The sequence below is a fragment of the Scyliorhinus canicula genome, chromosome 21 (assembly GCF_902713615.1).
Source record: "Scyliorhinus canicula chromosome 21, sScyCan1.1, whole genome shotgun sequence".
NCBI lineage: Eukaryota > Metazoa > Chordata > Chondrichthyes > Carcharhiniformes > Scyliorhinidae > Scyliorhinus > Scyliorhinus canicula.
Window position 1 is genome coordinate 65523453 of NC_052166.1, and position 17145 is coordinate 65540597.

At 48.7% G+C, this 17145-nt stretch overlaps 1 protein-coding gene across 4 annotated transcripts in view; it reads right to left on the minus strand.

Annotated features, from left to right (window-relative positions):
- nup214 (nucleoporin 214) overlaps positions 1 to 17145 on the minus strand; it is a 138613-nt gene that overhangs the window by 91160 nt on the left and 30308 nt on the right. For 3 of the 4 annotated variants that reach the window (XM_038781703.1, XM_038781701.1, XM_038781702.1), the window contains exons 10-18: positions 16737 to 16863; positions 13654 to 13815; positions 12459 to 12744; positions 9580 to 9677; positions 9019 to 9083; positions 7737 to 7832; positions 5669 to 5818; positions 3966 to 4124; positions 798 to 901 (exon numbers count right to left, since the gene is read on the minus strand). In XM_038781703.1, coding sequence (XP_038637631.1) covers positions 798 to 901; positions 3966 to 4124; positions 5669 to 5818; positions 7737 to 7832; positions 9019 to 9083; positions 9580 to 9677; positions 12459 to 12744; positions 13654 to 13815; positions 16737 to 16863 — 1247 coding nt within the window. The remainder of the gene's footprint in view (positions 1 to 797; positions 902 to 3965; positions 4125 to 5668; positions 5819 to 7736; positions 7833 to 9018; positions 9084 to 9579; positions 9678 to 12458; positions 12745 to 13653; positions 13816 to 16736; positions 16864 to 17145) is intronic. The other variant, XM_038781704.1, reaches the window with a different exon arrangement.

Sequence of the window (17145 nt, forward strand, 5' to 3'; positions counted from 1 at the left end):
ATAAACTGATCAAGAAATTGATTAGAATCTAGTTTCATACTTCACCAATTGGCTTGGGATCAAATTAATATGCAGGACTGTTCCATGATTGGTTAAAGAAATGAATGGTCAGATATTGGTCTAGATTCGCCAATGGAGGGAGGGGTTATTCCCCATCCTTCACCCCCACGATGTTCAAAATACTGAAATCAATAGGAAAATACAGGGACTAGTGCACAGACAGGACGTAGTGATCAGCCAACAGGAGCTTGGGGGTAATCCCTACATCGCTCCTGAATCACTTGTCTCTATATTGTGCTTTCCACGACTTCCAGAGATCCCAAAGTGCTTTCCAACAAATAAGGTCCTAGTGGAGTCACTCTTGTAATATGGGGAAATGAGGCAGCTAATTTGCGCACTGCAAGCTTCCCCCAAACAACAATCCTGTTCTTCTTCAAAATGGAGACCATGAGAATATTTAACATCCACCATAAGAGGTGGCAGAAGGATCTTGATTTAACGTCTCATGGGAAAGATCACAATTCTGGCAGTGCAGTACTCCCGCAAGCTCAGATTTCAGTGCTCGAGACTCTGGAGTGCAAACTTGAACTCACAATTTGGAGACAGGCAAGGGGGTCAAGAGTTATTGGGGAGGGGGGGGGGGGGGGGAAACAGGAAAGTGCAGCCGAGACCTCAGCCATGACCTGACTGAATGGTGTTGCAGGCTCACAGGCCGTAGCCTCCTCCTGCGTTCTGACGATTAACTGCGTATTCTAGAGCAAAGTACATTTCCAAGCTCAGCACTGAGAGCCACTCACTTGTGCTTCTTGTTCTTTTCCTGGTATTGCTCCCATTCTATATCCAGCACATCATTTACATCCCGTACTGCAAACTTCACATACTGATGTAGTTGTCGAATTTCCTGCAAAGCAAAAAAAGATTCCCCTTGAAAAAAGAATGTGCATTGGAGAATGTAAAAGAGCTGACAACTGCACAACTTTGACAAATTACCGGGCCCTCTCCATAGTTTGGAACGGATGCCAAGGCCTTGAGAGGCATTAGAAGTGATTTATCAGGATCTACGGTATCGGTTCAAATATGCCGATAGATTGGAGAAACCAGGACTGTTCTCCTTAGAGCAAGGAAGATTAAGGGGAGATTGAATCAAATAATATAATAATAATCCTTATTATTGTCAGAAGTAGGCTTACATTAACAATGCGATGAAGTTACTGTGAAAATCCCCTAGTCGCCACATTCTGTCGCCTGTTGGGGTACACAGAGGGAGAATTCAGAATGTCCAATTCACCTAACAAGCACGTCTTTCGGGATTTGTGGGAGGAAACCGGAGCACCCGGAGGAAACCCACGCAGACACGGGGAGAATGTGCAGACTCCGCACAGACAGTGACCCAAGCCGGGAATCGAACCCGGGACCCTGGCGCTGCGAAGCCACAGTGCTACACACTGTGCTGCTGTTGCAGGATCATGAGGATAAAGCCAGGCAAGTGACTAAACTTCACAGCATTAAGAGCGGGGACAGGCATGACAGGCCAAGTTGTCTGCTTCTGTGCTGTAGGATTCTTTTTACAAAGCTTGTCGGTTAAAAGATCACCAAGAAAGGCAATCAAAGCAGGGATTCATTTCTGGAGAGGTAGATTTGAAAAGCAGAGATTATATGATTATATGCTAAATTTATACATAACCTTGTTGGAGAACACAGAATATCGTGCACTGTTCTGGTCTTCATATTGTTGTGAACAGTTTTGGCTCCCTTATCCAAAGAAATATATCCTGGAAATGGAGGTAGTTCTGAGAAGGTTTACTAGGTTGATCCGGGAAAGTAGGGATTTTCCTGAGGGGAGGTTGAGTAGGTTGGGTCTGTACTTATTGGAGTTAAGAGGAATTGAGAGGTGACCTTATTGATACATATATAATTCTCAGGGGGGCTTGGCAGGGTCGCTGAGAGGTCGTTTCGCCTTGTGGGAAATTCTAGGACCAGAGGACATGTCAGAGTACGGTCTAAAGGATTTGAGAGAGAGATGATCTCTCAGAGGGCAGTGAATCTGTGGAATTCTTCACCGCAAAGAGCTGTAGAGTCTGGGTTGTCAAGGATGTTCAAGGCGGAGATTAACAGATTTTTAATCAGTCAGAGAATCGAGGGTTACAGGGAAAGGCGGGGAAGTGGAGTTGAGGATTATCATTTCAGATTAGTCACAATCTCATTGAATGTTGCAGCAGACTCAATGGGCCGAATGGCCTACTTCTCCTCCTACATCTTATGGTTTTATTATAAAAAGGATATGGATGCATTGCCAAAGGTGCAAAAAGGGATTTGCAAGGGTACCAGACCCCAGATTATACCCATCAGAAGAGAGTGAAGAGGCTGGAGGCGCTTTTCTTTAGAAAAGAGAAGATTAAGGGCTGACCTGATAAGAGCTAATGAGATGTGTTTGATTGGGTCATCATAGGGATGATATTCCCATTTGCGGGGGAGACGAAAACCACAGGCGATAAATATACGATGAGCATGGTAGCACAGTGGTTAGCACAGTTCTTCGGTGCTCCAGGGTCCCAGGTTCAATTCTCGGATTGGGTCTGTGTGGAGTTTGCACTTTCTCCCCGAGTCTGCATGGGTTTCCTCCGGGTGCTCCGGTTTCCTCCCACAGCCCAAAGATGTGCAGGTTAGGTGGATTGGCCATGCTAAATTGCCCTTAGTGTCCAAAAAAACAAAGGTTGGGTTGGGTGGAATGGGGTTACTGAGGATACGGTGGAGGAGTGGGCTTAAGTCGGGTGCTCTTTCCAGGGGCCGGTGCAGACTCGATGGGCTGAATGGCCTCCTTCTGCACTGAAAATTCTATGATTCTATGAATAAATCCAACAGAGAATTCAGAAGAAACGTCTTCAACCCAGAGAGAATGTGGAACTCACTGCAAAAAGTAACCGAGCTGGATAGCATCGATGCATTTAAGGGGAAGCTAGTTAAATACAGTTAAACAGAAAAAGGAGCGAGGTTTGTGCATCAGCTGGGTTGAATGGCCTGTTCCCATGCAGTATATTAGAATTAGAATTAGAACAGTACAGCACAGAACAGGCCCTTCGGCCCTCGATGCTGTGCCGAGCAATGATCACCCTACCCAAGCCCACGTATCCACCCTAGACCAGTAACCCAACAACCCCCATTAACCTTATTTTTTAGGACACTATGGGCAATTTAGCCTGGCCAATCCACCTAACGCGCACATCTTTGGACTGTGGGAGGAAACCGGAGCACCCGGAGGAAACCCACGCACACACGGGGAGGACGTGCAGACTCCACACAGACAGTGACCCAGCCGGGAATCGAACCTGGGACCCTGGAGCTGTGAAGCATTGATGCTAACCACCATGCTACCGTGCTGCCCAATGTATATTCTATACATTATTTACTCAATTTTCAGTGCGCCCAGACCCTAATTTACCCCTCCAGCATATTATTTTAAAAAATAATAAATTTAGAGTATTCAATTCTTTTTCTTTTCCAATTAAGGGGCAATTTAGCGTAGCCAATCAACCAACCCCTGCACATCTTTGGGTTGTGGGATGAGACCCACGCAAACACAGGGAGAATGTGCAAACTCTACAGAACAGTGACCCGGGACCAGGGTCGAACCTTGGTCCACAGCGCCGCGAGGCAGCAGCGTTAACCACTGTGCCGCCCTTACAGCATCTTATTAAACCTCTGCAGGAACAATGTTCATTCTCTGCCTCGCTCTCGCACTGATCTATGTCCGTGTCCTATTGGGACGTTCCAACACAAGCTCGAGGAATAACATCTCGCCTTTCAACAAGACACTTTGCTGCCTTTAAGACGCAGCACTGAGTTCAACAATTCCAGGCCATAATCTCAGCCTAATTTTGTTTCCTTGTCCCCGCATCTTTTGGTTTTTATCTTGGTTTTCTGCTGTTACGCTTACCTGAGGCTAATAGTACAAACAGGCAACACACCTTCAGTTGTGCTTCGCTCTTTGGGTCAAGGGGTTTTCTACGCAGCAGCTGAAGATAATTCTGATCCAGGCTTCGGTTGTTATGCGTACTTGCATCTTCCACAACAGCAAATCCTTCCAGCATCACAGTTTTAAGAATGCCAATTTCCTCATGCAGGGTCTAGCAGGATGGGGTGGAAATAGAGGAAGCAAAAATATCAAACATCAGCATAAAAACCACTGCCAAGAGAATCCTTCTCACAAAGAGACATATTTACATCCAAGTATCCTCTAATGGTGTTCCTCAATGATTAAATAATTTTAATAGAATTACTCTACCACACCGGCCATTCTGAAGGAGGATCTCATACACGGACCCGAGTGCTGGTTGGTCCCAAAGCCAGAATCCTGATTTCCCATTTCCGGCAGGCACAGTATTTTGTTCAAAGCCATTACGGTAACTGCACTTCAATGAGGTGTAAAGGTCTTAACCAACTTCCCAGGATAGCTGCCAAAATGTATACAGTGGGAGAGATCTTCCGGCTGTTCACCTCACCGGGATCTTCCTGTCCTGTCATCCCTGCGGCGTGGTCCGGATTCAATGGGAATCCCATCAACAGCGGCGGGAACAGAAGACCCCACCACCAGCCAATTGTGGGCCAGCTCCCACTGCCGAGAAACACACTGTAGCGAGGCCATAGACTCTCGCCCACTGGGTGAGGAGCCCATTTCTTTTTTTTTTTAGAAAATATTTTATTGAGGCATTTATAGTTTTAACATTTTTAACATTCTAAACAGAGAGATCCAACACGCGCAACAATCCAACAATAGCACCCCCAAACTCCCTTCATCCCTAAACCCTAACTACCCATACCTTAGATTCCCAGCCCTGATTCGTCACTTCCATGCTCCCCCCCCCCCCCCACCCCAATCCCCCACCTCCCCGTGCTGACGGTCAATTTTCCTTGAAGAAGTCGATTGACGGCTGCCACCTCCGAGCGAACCCCTGTATTGAACCCCTTAAGGCAAACTTAATTTTCTCTAGCCTCGGAAACCCTGCCATGTGACTGACCCACACCCCCGACTCTGGAGGCTCCGAGTCCCTCCATCCCAGCAAAATCCGTCTCCGGCCACCAGGGAGGCAAAGGCCAAAACATCGGCCTCTCTCCCTTCCTGGGCTCCCGCATCTTCCGACACTCCAATATTGCCATCTCTGGACTCGGAATCACCCTCCCTTCCAGGACCATTGACGTGACATCTGAGAATCCCTGCCAAAATCCCCTCAGCTTCGGACACGCCCAAAACATATGTACATGACTCGCAGGACTTCCCCCACACCGCCCACACCTGTCCTCCAAATAGCTACTCATCCGGGGCCACGGTCATATGAGCTCTGTGGGCCACCTTGAACTGAATCAGGCTAAACCTGGCACACAACGAGGATGCATTGACTCTCCTCAGGTCCTTCTCCCACAGCCCGACTTCCAACTCCTGAGGAGGCCATTTCTAAGGTGATGAAACATAGACACTGTTACTTACCCGGACAGATAGCTGCCCAACAGGTTTTGGGGGGAGGGGGGGGGGGGGGGGGATGATACAATATAATATGTTGATGGGGTTATTCTTCCCCACCGATTGCCTATGCTCACAAGCTGAAGTGACCGTAGTCCTCCAGCTCCTCCTTTTGTTGATGAATGACCCCTCTGAACGTGGCTCGCCACTTGCCTCAGTTAGCTCCTTGACCTCCAGCAGGAAGCTATGCAGTGACTGGGCATCATACCGCAGGTGGGACATCTCCTTGGCACTGCCCACCTCAAAGTTAGAACGGGCCGTGCGACTCTTCAAATCGTCAAGTTCCTTCTGAAAGAGAGCAATCTGTGCAAAACGCACGGCGTGTTAGCGTCCGAGAGGAAGCACTTCCCAAACAAATACACTGATGATAAGCTGTCCATTGCCCAGGGCAACCCAAAGAAGTGCCATCATTGGCACATTTTCCAAACTTCAGCTGCCTCGGCCTAATACTCTGGAATTCCCTACCCAGACTCCTCCCTTCCTCCTTTAAAATCATCTCTTTCACGAAGCTTTTGGTCACTTGTAACCCAAGCTCTTTGGGATGTTTCAATACTTGTTGCAGCTGCTGTATAAATATAAGTTGCTGTAATACAAGATCCCACAAACAATGTGATAATGAGTGACCGGTTTCACCGATGTTGGTTCAGGGATAAAAAATAGCCAGGACACTGGACAGCTCCTCCTAGCTCCTCTTCAAACACTTCCATGGGATCATCTCTACCAATCTGATCAGGCAGCCAGATTACACTGTCCAGGTGGGTGGAAAGAGTTTGCAATACTGGGATTGGACACAAAGCGAATAACAATAATAATACAAGGTGTCAGTTCAGTGGCTGACAATGACATTGCACAAGAGATTTATGGGATCAAATCCTATTCCAGAGACATGCGCACATGGCACAAGTTGACAATACGTTATAATACCGAGGGAGCGCCACACCACCGGGGGGCTAAGCATAGTATTGAGAAGAGGGCTGCACTATTAAGAGGCGCGTTCTATCTGTTAACCCAATGTCCAAATTGTTATCTCAGAAGTATATGAAAGCTCCCACAGCATCATTCTGAACAGCAGCGTTGACACAGGTGTTACTTTTGGTATTGTTGTGATGATCCTGATGAGTGCAAAATGAAAAGCTTCGACAGGAAATGCCTTTTTTTCATCGAAACTAACAAAATGTATTTCGACCGCACTTTTAACAAGGTAAAACATCCCAAAGTGCTTCACAAGGGGCAATGAACAAAAATCTAACATGGAACCACACAAGCAGACATCAGGATAGATGACCAAAAGCATGGGACGGGATTCTCCGGCCGCGTCCGTCCGGTGACCAGAGAATCCCGCCCGAGATCAATGGATTTTTCCATTGTCAGCGTCCTGTCCGTGGTGTTCTTGCGACAGGCGGGGCGGGAGAATCCAGCCCGTGGTCTCAAAGTTAGATTTTACAGAGTGTCTTAACGGAGGAGCATGAGGTGGAAGGGTTTAGGAACGGAATTGCACAAAGGCCCAGGCAGCTGACGGCAAATCTTCCAATGGCAGAGCGACAAAACTCAGGGACGTGCAAGAGTCAGAATTTCTTTTTTTTTTTTTAATTTAGAGTACCCAATTATTATTTCTCCAATTAAGGGGCAATTTAGCGTGACCAATCCACCTAACCTGCACATCCTTGGGTTGTGGGGGTGAAATCAGGCAGACACGGGGAGAATGTGCAAACTCCACACGGCACTGACCCAGGGCCGGGATTCAAACCCGGGTCCTCAGCGCCGCAGTCCCAGTGCTAACCACTGCGCCACGTGCCGCCCGCAAGGGTCAGAATTGAAGGAATGAAGGGATCTCGGGGGATTGCAGGACCGAGGGAGGTTACAGTGATAGGGAGGTTCGAGACCATGCAGAGGTTAAAAAACAAGGATGAGAATTTTTAAAATTTGAGGTGTTGTCAAACCAGAAGCCAATGCAGGTTAACGACTCTAGGGCAGGTAAATGGCTCTCTGTGAGAGTTAGGTGCAAAGCTTCATGTTCAAACAGCAGAGTTGCTGCACCGACTATGCAGTTGAGTTTCCTCGTCCATCTTCTCAGCTGAGGAACACCGGGGTCACAGGGTCCAGTAAAGCTGGGCAGCTGACAGAGGAGGAAAACTAGAAGAGGATCGACACTGAAGCATTAAGTGATCAGTTCCCATTGAAGGGCGGGTTTCGGCAGATATTTCACATTCTCCGCTCTTACCTCCTCCATGATTCCCACCATGACAGGGTCTAAAGTCGGATACTGTTGCAGTTGTTTCTCCAAATCAGACACCGACAGTTCCAAAGAGGCGGAGCTCTGAAGAGAAATGACAACGCGGTGTGTACCAGAATCCACGACAAAATATCCATGCTCATAACAAACTGGTGGTTAATGTTATGTTAAATACATTGTTACAGGTAAGAATAAATAGGTCATGGGTTTCAATACATTTAAGTTTCTCGAGCACATATAAAAGGTGACTTCTGCCGCTGTACCATGGCTATGCTCAAGGCTGTGTCCCCCTGGGGAGGGAACACGCCGTTACCCTTCAGGCCTTCCATGGCCGGTGGGCATCGCGGAGGCTGGGCATCGTCACCACCAGGAATAATATTTTACTTTAATTAGTTAAGTTTCCTTTGACATCCTGTTTGTTACAGTGCCCCATCAATATAAAGAGTGACTGCTGGAACACTGGGCAGGTTAGGAGGTAGCAGGCGGAGATGTGCAACGTTGCACTCTGTGAACAAGAGACGTCCCACAGAAAGCCAGATCTTTGTGGTCTTACCTCCCACTAATGAGCAGAATGCCAATGAACGACCAAGAAAAGGAATTGTGCCCGATTCACACTTCACCATCAGACTTGTGATCGATTTCACAGCTGGAGGCACTGGATCTTTGCTGTGGCAATCAGAGCAAAACAGGAACAGGGCTTGGAACAACTTTCCAAATTGGCGGGCAGGAAAGGGCAGGCGGGCAGCAGTGGTTAGCACTGCTGCCTCACAGCAGCCAAGGACCCATGCTCGATCCCTGTGGGGTTTGCACATTCTCCCCGTGTCTGCGTGGGTCTCGCCCCCGCAACCCAAAAAGATGCGCAGGGTAGGTGGATTGGCCACGCTAATCTGCCCCTTAATTGGAAAAAAAGAATTGGATACTCTAAATTAATTTTTAAGGAAAGGAAAGGACTGGCAAGCCAGTCCCACAATTCTGACGGCCGATGCATCAGGATCTGACACGGCCTCCTCCTGATCACCCCCTCGCTGGCATTCTGCTCAGTAGCGGGAGGTTAGACCGCAAAGATCAAGCAGAGAGCTGGCTTGCTGTGGGACTTCTCTAGATTGGCGGCACTAAAGAAATCTCAGGCTCCTCCCAACTTTGGAAGTGGCCAGTTGAGTCGGTCGAATGGAGCCAGCAGAAAACGCCTGCCCCTTTGCTTCAATCTGCTGAGCGATCCTCATGTAAAGCGATTCTGTATCCTGATGACTTGAGCTACCGAAACTCTTACCTGGGTAGGGCAAATACTGGAAACAGGAAAGGTTGCAGAAGCGCCCAATAAACTTCGAGTCGTGGCTACGTGAAGAAAGAAAGAAAATTAACAGCTCAATAGTTTTCTGAATTTTCTTCCATTTCCCTCTCCACCCCCACCCCATCACAGATAACTCACTGAAATTCCCTTCTTCATTGTCAAGTAGGTATCAGACAGATTGAACTCGAGAAGGCAGTCGAGAAATAAAATGCACAAAGTGAACGGTTCAGTTGTCGCGACAATAGACCATTTACCCCGCCAGGTTTGTCTTCAGTTTCCTGATGCCAGAGTGGGAGTGAGGGGTGTGTGTGTGTGGCAGAGACAGGGCTGGGGGATGCTGCAACACTAGACGGAGATGGGGCTGCAGGGAGAGACGGGACACAGAGGAGACCGCAGACGGGTACAGTGGGTATGATGCCGGTAGAGGTGTGACATAGGCATATGGGAAAGGAGGAGAGGAACATTGCAGGGAAGAATATACATTTGCACTTTCAATATCTAGCAGCTGGCTGAATAAAATAGTATTTTCAGTTGCAGAACCTTGGTGTGCGCTGCGTACTTCTCCAGAGGAGGCTTGCTGTTGTGCTTCTCCGGGTGACTCAGTCCCACTGGGTGATGTGGTTCCCAATTCCAGAAACCTGCAAAGGAGAGCAACAGCTGGCAATAAAAAAAATAACACCCAAATAGCCAGACTAGTAATCAGAACCACTAAATATCAAAGCACAGAACCCAAATAGGCCATTCAGCCCATCAAAACCACACTTTCTGCAAACATGTGGGGGCCTCTCCTCCAGGAAATTTGCCCGACTCGTTTAAGCACCAACGGTATGTGAGAATTCTGAAATAGTAACGGCGGGCCCGGCCCAATCCAGAGACAAGCAGAATGAACATTTCACATTGATCAGGTGGCTCACAGTTCACAACTCTGCAATGCAAAGGTAGCAATATCGTGCACCCAACACAACTTGCAAATTTGAGAGCACAAGCTGAAAGCCAAAAGCTTTCAATGATACCTGCCACCAAGTACCAGAGCCGCTGCCCCACGGGGGAATATTGAAGGTAAATGAGTGATGGAATTGAGCTGTTTGAACTGGTTAAAGGAACTGAAGGGTAGAAGGAGAGCAATTGGCGGCAGCGGTTAGCACTGCTGCCTCATAGCGCCAGGGATCCGGGTTTAACTCCAGCCTCGAGTGACGGTCTGTGTGGAGTTTGCATGTTCTCCCCGTGGGTTTCTCTGGTTGCCTCCCACAGTCCCAAAGATGTTAGGTGGGGTTACGGGGATAGGGCTGCGCCTCGATGGGGTGCTCTATCAGAGGGTCGGTGCAGACTTGATGGGCTGAATTTGTTTTTTATAGACATAGAACAGACAGTGCAGAAGGAGGCCATTCGGCCCATCGAGTCTGTAGTGACCCACTTAGGCCCTCACTTCCACCCTATTCCCCTAACCCAATAACCCTTCCTGACCTTTTTGGACACTAAGGGCAATTTATCATGGCCAATCCACCCAACCTGCACGTCTTTGGACTTGTGGGAGGAAACCGGAGCACCCGGAGGAAACTCGCGCAGACACGGGGAGAACGCGCTGTGTAGCCACAGTGCTAACCACTATGCTGTCTCCCTGAATGGCCTCCGTCTGCACTGTCGGGATTCTATGGATTCTTCAACAGAATTATTTCCTCTGATACAGCAGGCCAGAAGAAACATAACCTTAAAATCAGAGCTAGGCTGTTCAGGGATGATGTCAGGAAGCAAGCAATCGCAGAGGATAGCAGAAATTTGGAGCCATCTCCCCACCTCAAATAACTACCGTTTTAGGGGATTTCACAACAATGGGCGCCGTGCAAAAAAACAAAAACAAGAATGAGACCAGAATCAAGAGGTTTTAACTATCAGCAATGGCTCAACAGACTCTCTCTGGAAGAGGGAAGGCTGAGGGATTACCTTATAGAGGTTTAAGCAATGAAAGGGTTAGATAGGGCAGATGTTGAGATGTTTCCAAGTATTGGGAGAAAAGTAGCTAATAAATCCAAAAGGGAATTCGTTTACGCAGAGAAACTGGAACCGTATGGAATAATTGAGGAATGGCACAGATACCTTTGCGAGAAAGCTGGACAAACACAGGAGTGGTCTGATCAAAGGGCATCAAATCTCAAAACATTAACTGTTTCTCTCTCCGTAGATGCTGTCAGACTGACTGAACATTTCCAGAAGTTCAGTTTTTTTATTTCAGATTTTCAGCATTCTGTTTTAATACTCTCACTTCTCTTTCAGGAATGATGCTCACCTGGAGAAAGGTCTGCTTTCTCTCCGTCAGACTTTCTGTCCCTCTTCTAACTTTTTTTTTTAAAAAAGGATATCTTATTCCAAACATACACAACATCAACACAGTCCATCAGCAGGTAACCGTTTGCACAATTTTTCCCCTTTTGATCCCCCTCGCCCCAACGACGAAAGCTCCTCAAATAGAAGTCATGAACAAACCTCACTGCACCTCTTCTGACCCCCTCAACTCGAACTTAATCTTCTCCAGCCGTAGAAAGTCCTACAAGCCCCCCCCCCCCCCCCCCCCCCCCACGAGCCCAGGCTGCCACCCTCGGCTCCAACCTCCAATTTAACAGGATCCTTCGCCGGGCAATTGGAGGCGAAGGTCACAACATCGGCCCCCTTCCCCTCCACAGCTCCAGCTCCTCCGAAATCCCAAAGATTGGAATAATTCATTAGGTTCGGGAGCGCCAACCCCATCCTCCCAACCTTTCTGTCTCTGCCTTTATAGCAGCGCCCTCTTCACCCTCGGCACCTTTCCCACCCAAATCAACTCTGTAATCAGTGCCTTAGGGAGAAAGATCGGGAGGGTCTGAAAGACAAGACGTCTTGGCAGCACGTTCATTTTTACCACCTACACTCTCCCTGCCAACGTCAAGCGTCCCAGCTCTCAAGATCCCTTAATTTCCTCCACTAACGTTGTCAAGTTCCGCCTGTGCATCGTGGCTCACTCATGTGTCACCCAAGTCCCTCTTCTAACTTAACCAAGATCAAGTTTGATCAGGACAGCAGCGATTCAAGGTGGCACGATCACCTTCACAAGAGAAATTCAGGATGGACAATAGCCGCTAGTCTAACCAGTAACTCGACACAATACTGAATGAATTAACCAAAAATCTACCAAAACACAGTCTCATAGCCACGTCTCCGTTCTGGTGAACGGTCACGGACCTGAAACGGTAACACTGTTTCCTTCTCTAAAGACGCTATCAGTCCTGCTGAGCGTTTCCAACATTTATTTACAGGGAGAGATGTAGAGGGAGGGCCCTCGGAGCATATACACCGGCATGCGCGAGCAGGTCTAAATGTTTGTTTCTGTGCTGTGCAGTTTGATGCAATTGCACGAGACTGACGGTAATGGATCAAACAGGACTTACCTGACGAGTTTGGGTGCGCGGAACTTCAGTACCGGCAAGCCACTCCCGAATGCACTGTCGCTCGAGGAGCTTGAGTCCAGGTTCTCGGCTCTCGTATCATGAGCTGGGAAACCTTTAAAAGAATCGGCCTGTGTCCGTGGGTGGTGGGATAAAGAAGGCAGGATCACTGGCAAAATAGACGAGCGGAATGAAGGGGGAGGGTGCACAACCACTGCAGTGCTCTCTGGCGACGCTGTTGCAGCGCGTGATGGCACCAACATTGAGGGAGCAGGTATCGATGCCTGAACTGCAGGAGAAGGCCAAAGGTTAGCGATAAGCTCCTTAACATAACTATAAAATTACACTTTGTCCATGAAAAGCGGCAATTATATAAAAATCAAACGTAACATCAGAATTTCTCCAACAGGAGTACATGCAAAAAAAAACATTTGCTTCGTTAGTCAACTGATTTAGTAGAATCCTAGAGCAGAGAAAGAGGCCATTCGGCCCATGCTGGCTCACTGAAAGAGTTATCCAGTCAGCCTCACTCCCTGTCCTTGTTCAAGCCTTCATTGAGTTTGCACTTAGAGAATCATAGAATCTACAGTGCAGAAGGAGGCCATTCAGCCCATTGAGTCTGCACTGGAGCTTGGAAAGCCAACCCTACCCAAGCCCACACCTCTACCCTATCCCCGTAACTCACCCCAACCTTTTTGGACACTTCAGGGCAATTTAGCATGGCCAAGCCACCTAACCTGCACATTTTTTGACTGTGGGAGGAAACCGGAGCACCCGGAGGAAACCCACGCAGACACGGGGAGAACATGCAGACTCCGCACAGACAGTGACCCAAGCCGGGAATCGAACCTGGGACCCTGGAGCTGTGAAGCAACAGTGCTAACCACTGTGCTACCATGCTGCCCTACTTACACTGAATTGGTTTACACTGTCCTTTCCTGCGGCCCCGGCAGACATCACTCCCTCCATAGTGCACCGGGAATGGTAACTTGGGATGAGGGGAACAAATCTCTGGAATGGGATTCAAACCCATTAGAGGCAGAGGTGGAAACAACATCGATAACAGCTTTGAAAAGGGATAACCACCCAGTGAACAGTTCTTTCAGAGAGTCAGCACAGCTGAAAATGGGCCACATAGTCCTCTTCCGCGTTTCGCAGGCTATGTATTGCCATTGCTATATGCAGGTGTAACCTATACCTGGTTTGGGCTCTCTCTCCCCTTGAAGATGTGGGCAATGTGGAGCATGTAGCCCTGACTTCAGCCCAGGAATCGAGTTAAGCATATAGAATGGACAAAGAAGTCCATCTGTCGAGAGCAACATCAAGATGGGACAAGGAGGGTAGGTTTTCTCACTCCCTGCTAAAAAGAACAACATTTAAGAATGATTAAATAAAACATACACACAATGACTTGAAGATTTTTACTCAGCAAAGAGTTGTTTCAATTCTATGTTGACTTAATTCTGAATGAAAGTAAACTGATGCCATGATGCATCAAATGTGTATCAAATACACACGACAAGGATTCTCGGCTTGTGTGTGAACATGATGTGGAGATGCCGGCGATGGACTGGGGTGAGGACAGTAAGAAGTCTTACAACACCAGGTTAAAGCCCAACAGGTTTGTTTCAAATCACTAGCTTTTGGAGCACAGCTCCTTCCTCAGGTGAATGAAGAGGTAGGTTCCAGAAACATATATATCGACAAAGTCAAAGATAATTAAGTCTTTACAGATCCAGAGATAGGGGTAACCCCAGGTTAAAGGGTTGTGAATTGTCTCCAGCCAGGACATTTGGTAGAATTTCACAAGTCCGGGCCAGATGGTGGGGGGTGAATGTAATGCAACTTGCGTGTGAAGGCGGTGATTTCCTTCCCAATGCTTGAAGGGTGTTAAATCTAAATACTTTCATACTCATTGCCCTTCACATACAACAACTGGCATGTATATTATGGCTTTAACAATTGAAAACATCCCAAGCCAATTAGCAGCAGCATTATAAAGCAAAATTAGACAGCGAGCCAGACAAGGCAGTGCTAGAGCAGGTGCCACATGTCAAGTCAAAGAGGTCAATTTTAAGAAGCACCGTCGAGGCTGAAAGTGAAGTAAAGAAACAGAGGGATATACAGAGCGAATTCCAGAGCTTCGGACCTCAATAGCTGAAGGCAAGTGACGGGATTCTCCGACCCCCCTCGCCGGGGGCCGGCGTCAATCCCGCCCCCGTCGTCTCCCGAAGTCTCCGGCACCAGAGATTCGGCAGGGGCGGAAATCGCACCGCGCCTGTCGGCAGGCCCCCCCGGCCCGGTGATTCTCCGGCCAAAGTCATGCCGGTCCCGCCGGCGTGAATCAAACCACCTACCTTACCGGCGGCACGGGCGGGCGCGGGGCGATCTGGCCCCCGGGGGTGCCCTCACGGTGGCCTGGCCCGCGATCGGGGCCCACCGATCGGCGGGCGCACTCTTTTCCTTCAGCCTTCGCCATAGTCTTCACGATGGTGGAGGCGGAAGTGACCCCCTCTGCTGCGCATGCACAGGGACGACGTCAGCAGCCACTGACGCTCCGGCGCATGCATGGACTTCCGCCGGCCGGCCAAGTCCCTTCGGCCCCGGCTGGCGTGGCGTCAAAGGCCGTTCCCGCCGGCCGGCGGGGCGCGAACCACTCCGGTGCAGGCCTAGCCCCTCAAGGTTAGGGCTTGGCTCCTAAAGGTGCGGAGACGGCCGCACCTTTGGGGCGGCCCGACGCCGGAGTGGTTCACGCCACTCCATCCCGCCGGGACCCCCCGCCCCGCCGGGTAGGGGAGAATCCCGCCCATGATCTCCAAAGATGGAACAATTAAAATCGGAGCTTCTCAAAGGGCCCTTGAGAACCTCCGATTTTAATTGTTCCATCTTTGGAGATCAGATGACCCCGGAGGGCTGTGGAGTGGAGGAGGTTACACACGGTAGCCAAGTGGTTAGCACTGTTGCTTCACAGCTCCAGGGTACCGGGTTCAATTCATTGCTTGCATCATTTTTGTGCGGCGTCTGCACGTTCTCCCCGTGTCTGCGTGGGTTTCCTCCGGGTGCTCTGGTTTCCTCCCACAAGTCCCGAAAGATGTGCTTGTTAGGTGAATTGGGCATTCTGAATTCTCCCTCTGTGTACCCGAACAGGCGCCGGAATGTGGCGACTAGGGGATTTTCAAAGTAACTTCATTGCCGTGTTAATGTAAGCCTACTTGTGACACTAATAATAAAGGGAGGGACGAGGTTTTGAGGCATTGACATACAAGCGATAAAGTGAAAATCATAACACTTATTTCCTAATGACAACTTTTCACACGTTTGCGCTGCACTATTCCCATCGCTGACAAGGAGGATAAACATATACATTTCCAATAGCAGCTCAATTCTAAATGTGATATATTTTTTTTAATTTAGAGTACGCAATTATTTTTTCCAATTAAGGGGTAGTTTAGCGTGGCCAATCCACCCACCCCACACATCTTTGGGTTGTGGGGGTGAAACCCACGCAGACACGGGGAGAATGTGCAAACTCCACACAGACAGTGACCCAGAGCCAGGATCGAACCCGGGTCCTTAGCGCTGTAGAATTCTTACTGTGATATAAAAACAAGAACAAATCACTTCAAAATTGGACACTTAATTCTCTCTCCACACCTTAATCCACACCTTAATGGGTGTAGAGTTCGAGTAAAGCCTCTGGGTTTAAGGTTGGGGGGCAACCTTAAACCCAGAGGCTTTACTCGAACTCTACACCCATAGTGCAGCACCAAAATAAATTATCTACTTAGCAGGAACAGAAAGTATTTATGAATCTCAGACCATTCTGTAGCGGAGTTCATTTTGGGATAACAGCCAAGTAGACAACTTGCCAATGCAAGGTTGTAGTTTGGCAAAACATGAGCTACATCCTCCCGTTGCAAACAGTACTGTGCAGGAATCCACTACAGCATGAAATACTGCAGCTCCTCTCTAACCTGCACCAAGTGCATCGGCCATTGTCACCTCCCATTGTCACCCCCAAACTACCCTCGATGCTCCAGCACAACGTTCTGTGCTGAAGGAAGGCAGCACCCTCTGAGGCACTGCCTTCCAGGGGAAATGTTAAACCCAGGCCTCACACGCCTTCTCGGGTTGGAGGTGAAAGATCCCATGGCCTGTTTAGAAGGGAAGCAGAGATGTTTCCCCGGTGCGCCCTGCCAACAGGTGGGGTTGAAGGCAGATAATCACAAATGGATAAGTTATCCCAAACATCGATTTAGAAATCCAGAGTGAAACACTCACCCAGGGTGACTGGCAGCTGGTTGGTGAGGTCGATGCCAACACCAATTGGCATGGTATCATCACTGTTCTCCGTCACAGGAAATTCTGCTCGAGCTGCATCCTCCAGAAGCCAAAGTTCCCAGCCGACCTGAACGAGAAGCAAAGAATGTTCTGACACTTGCATTGAATTTACAGCATAGGAACAGCCCAGCCCAACACCACCATGACATTACGTTCCACATTATGAGCATCCTCCGACTCCATCTAATCTCCAACAGCATGACATGGTTCCTTTTCCCCTGTATTGATAAAGCCTCCCGTCAACAACATTGATGCCATTTGGCTCAACCTCCCCGTTTTCCAGCGAGTTCCATATTCTCGCCACTCTGGCTAAAGACGTTTCTCCTTCATTTCCATGCTAGCGTTGGCA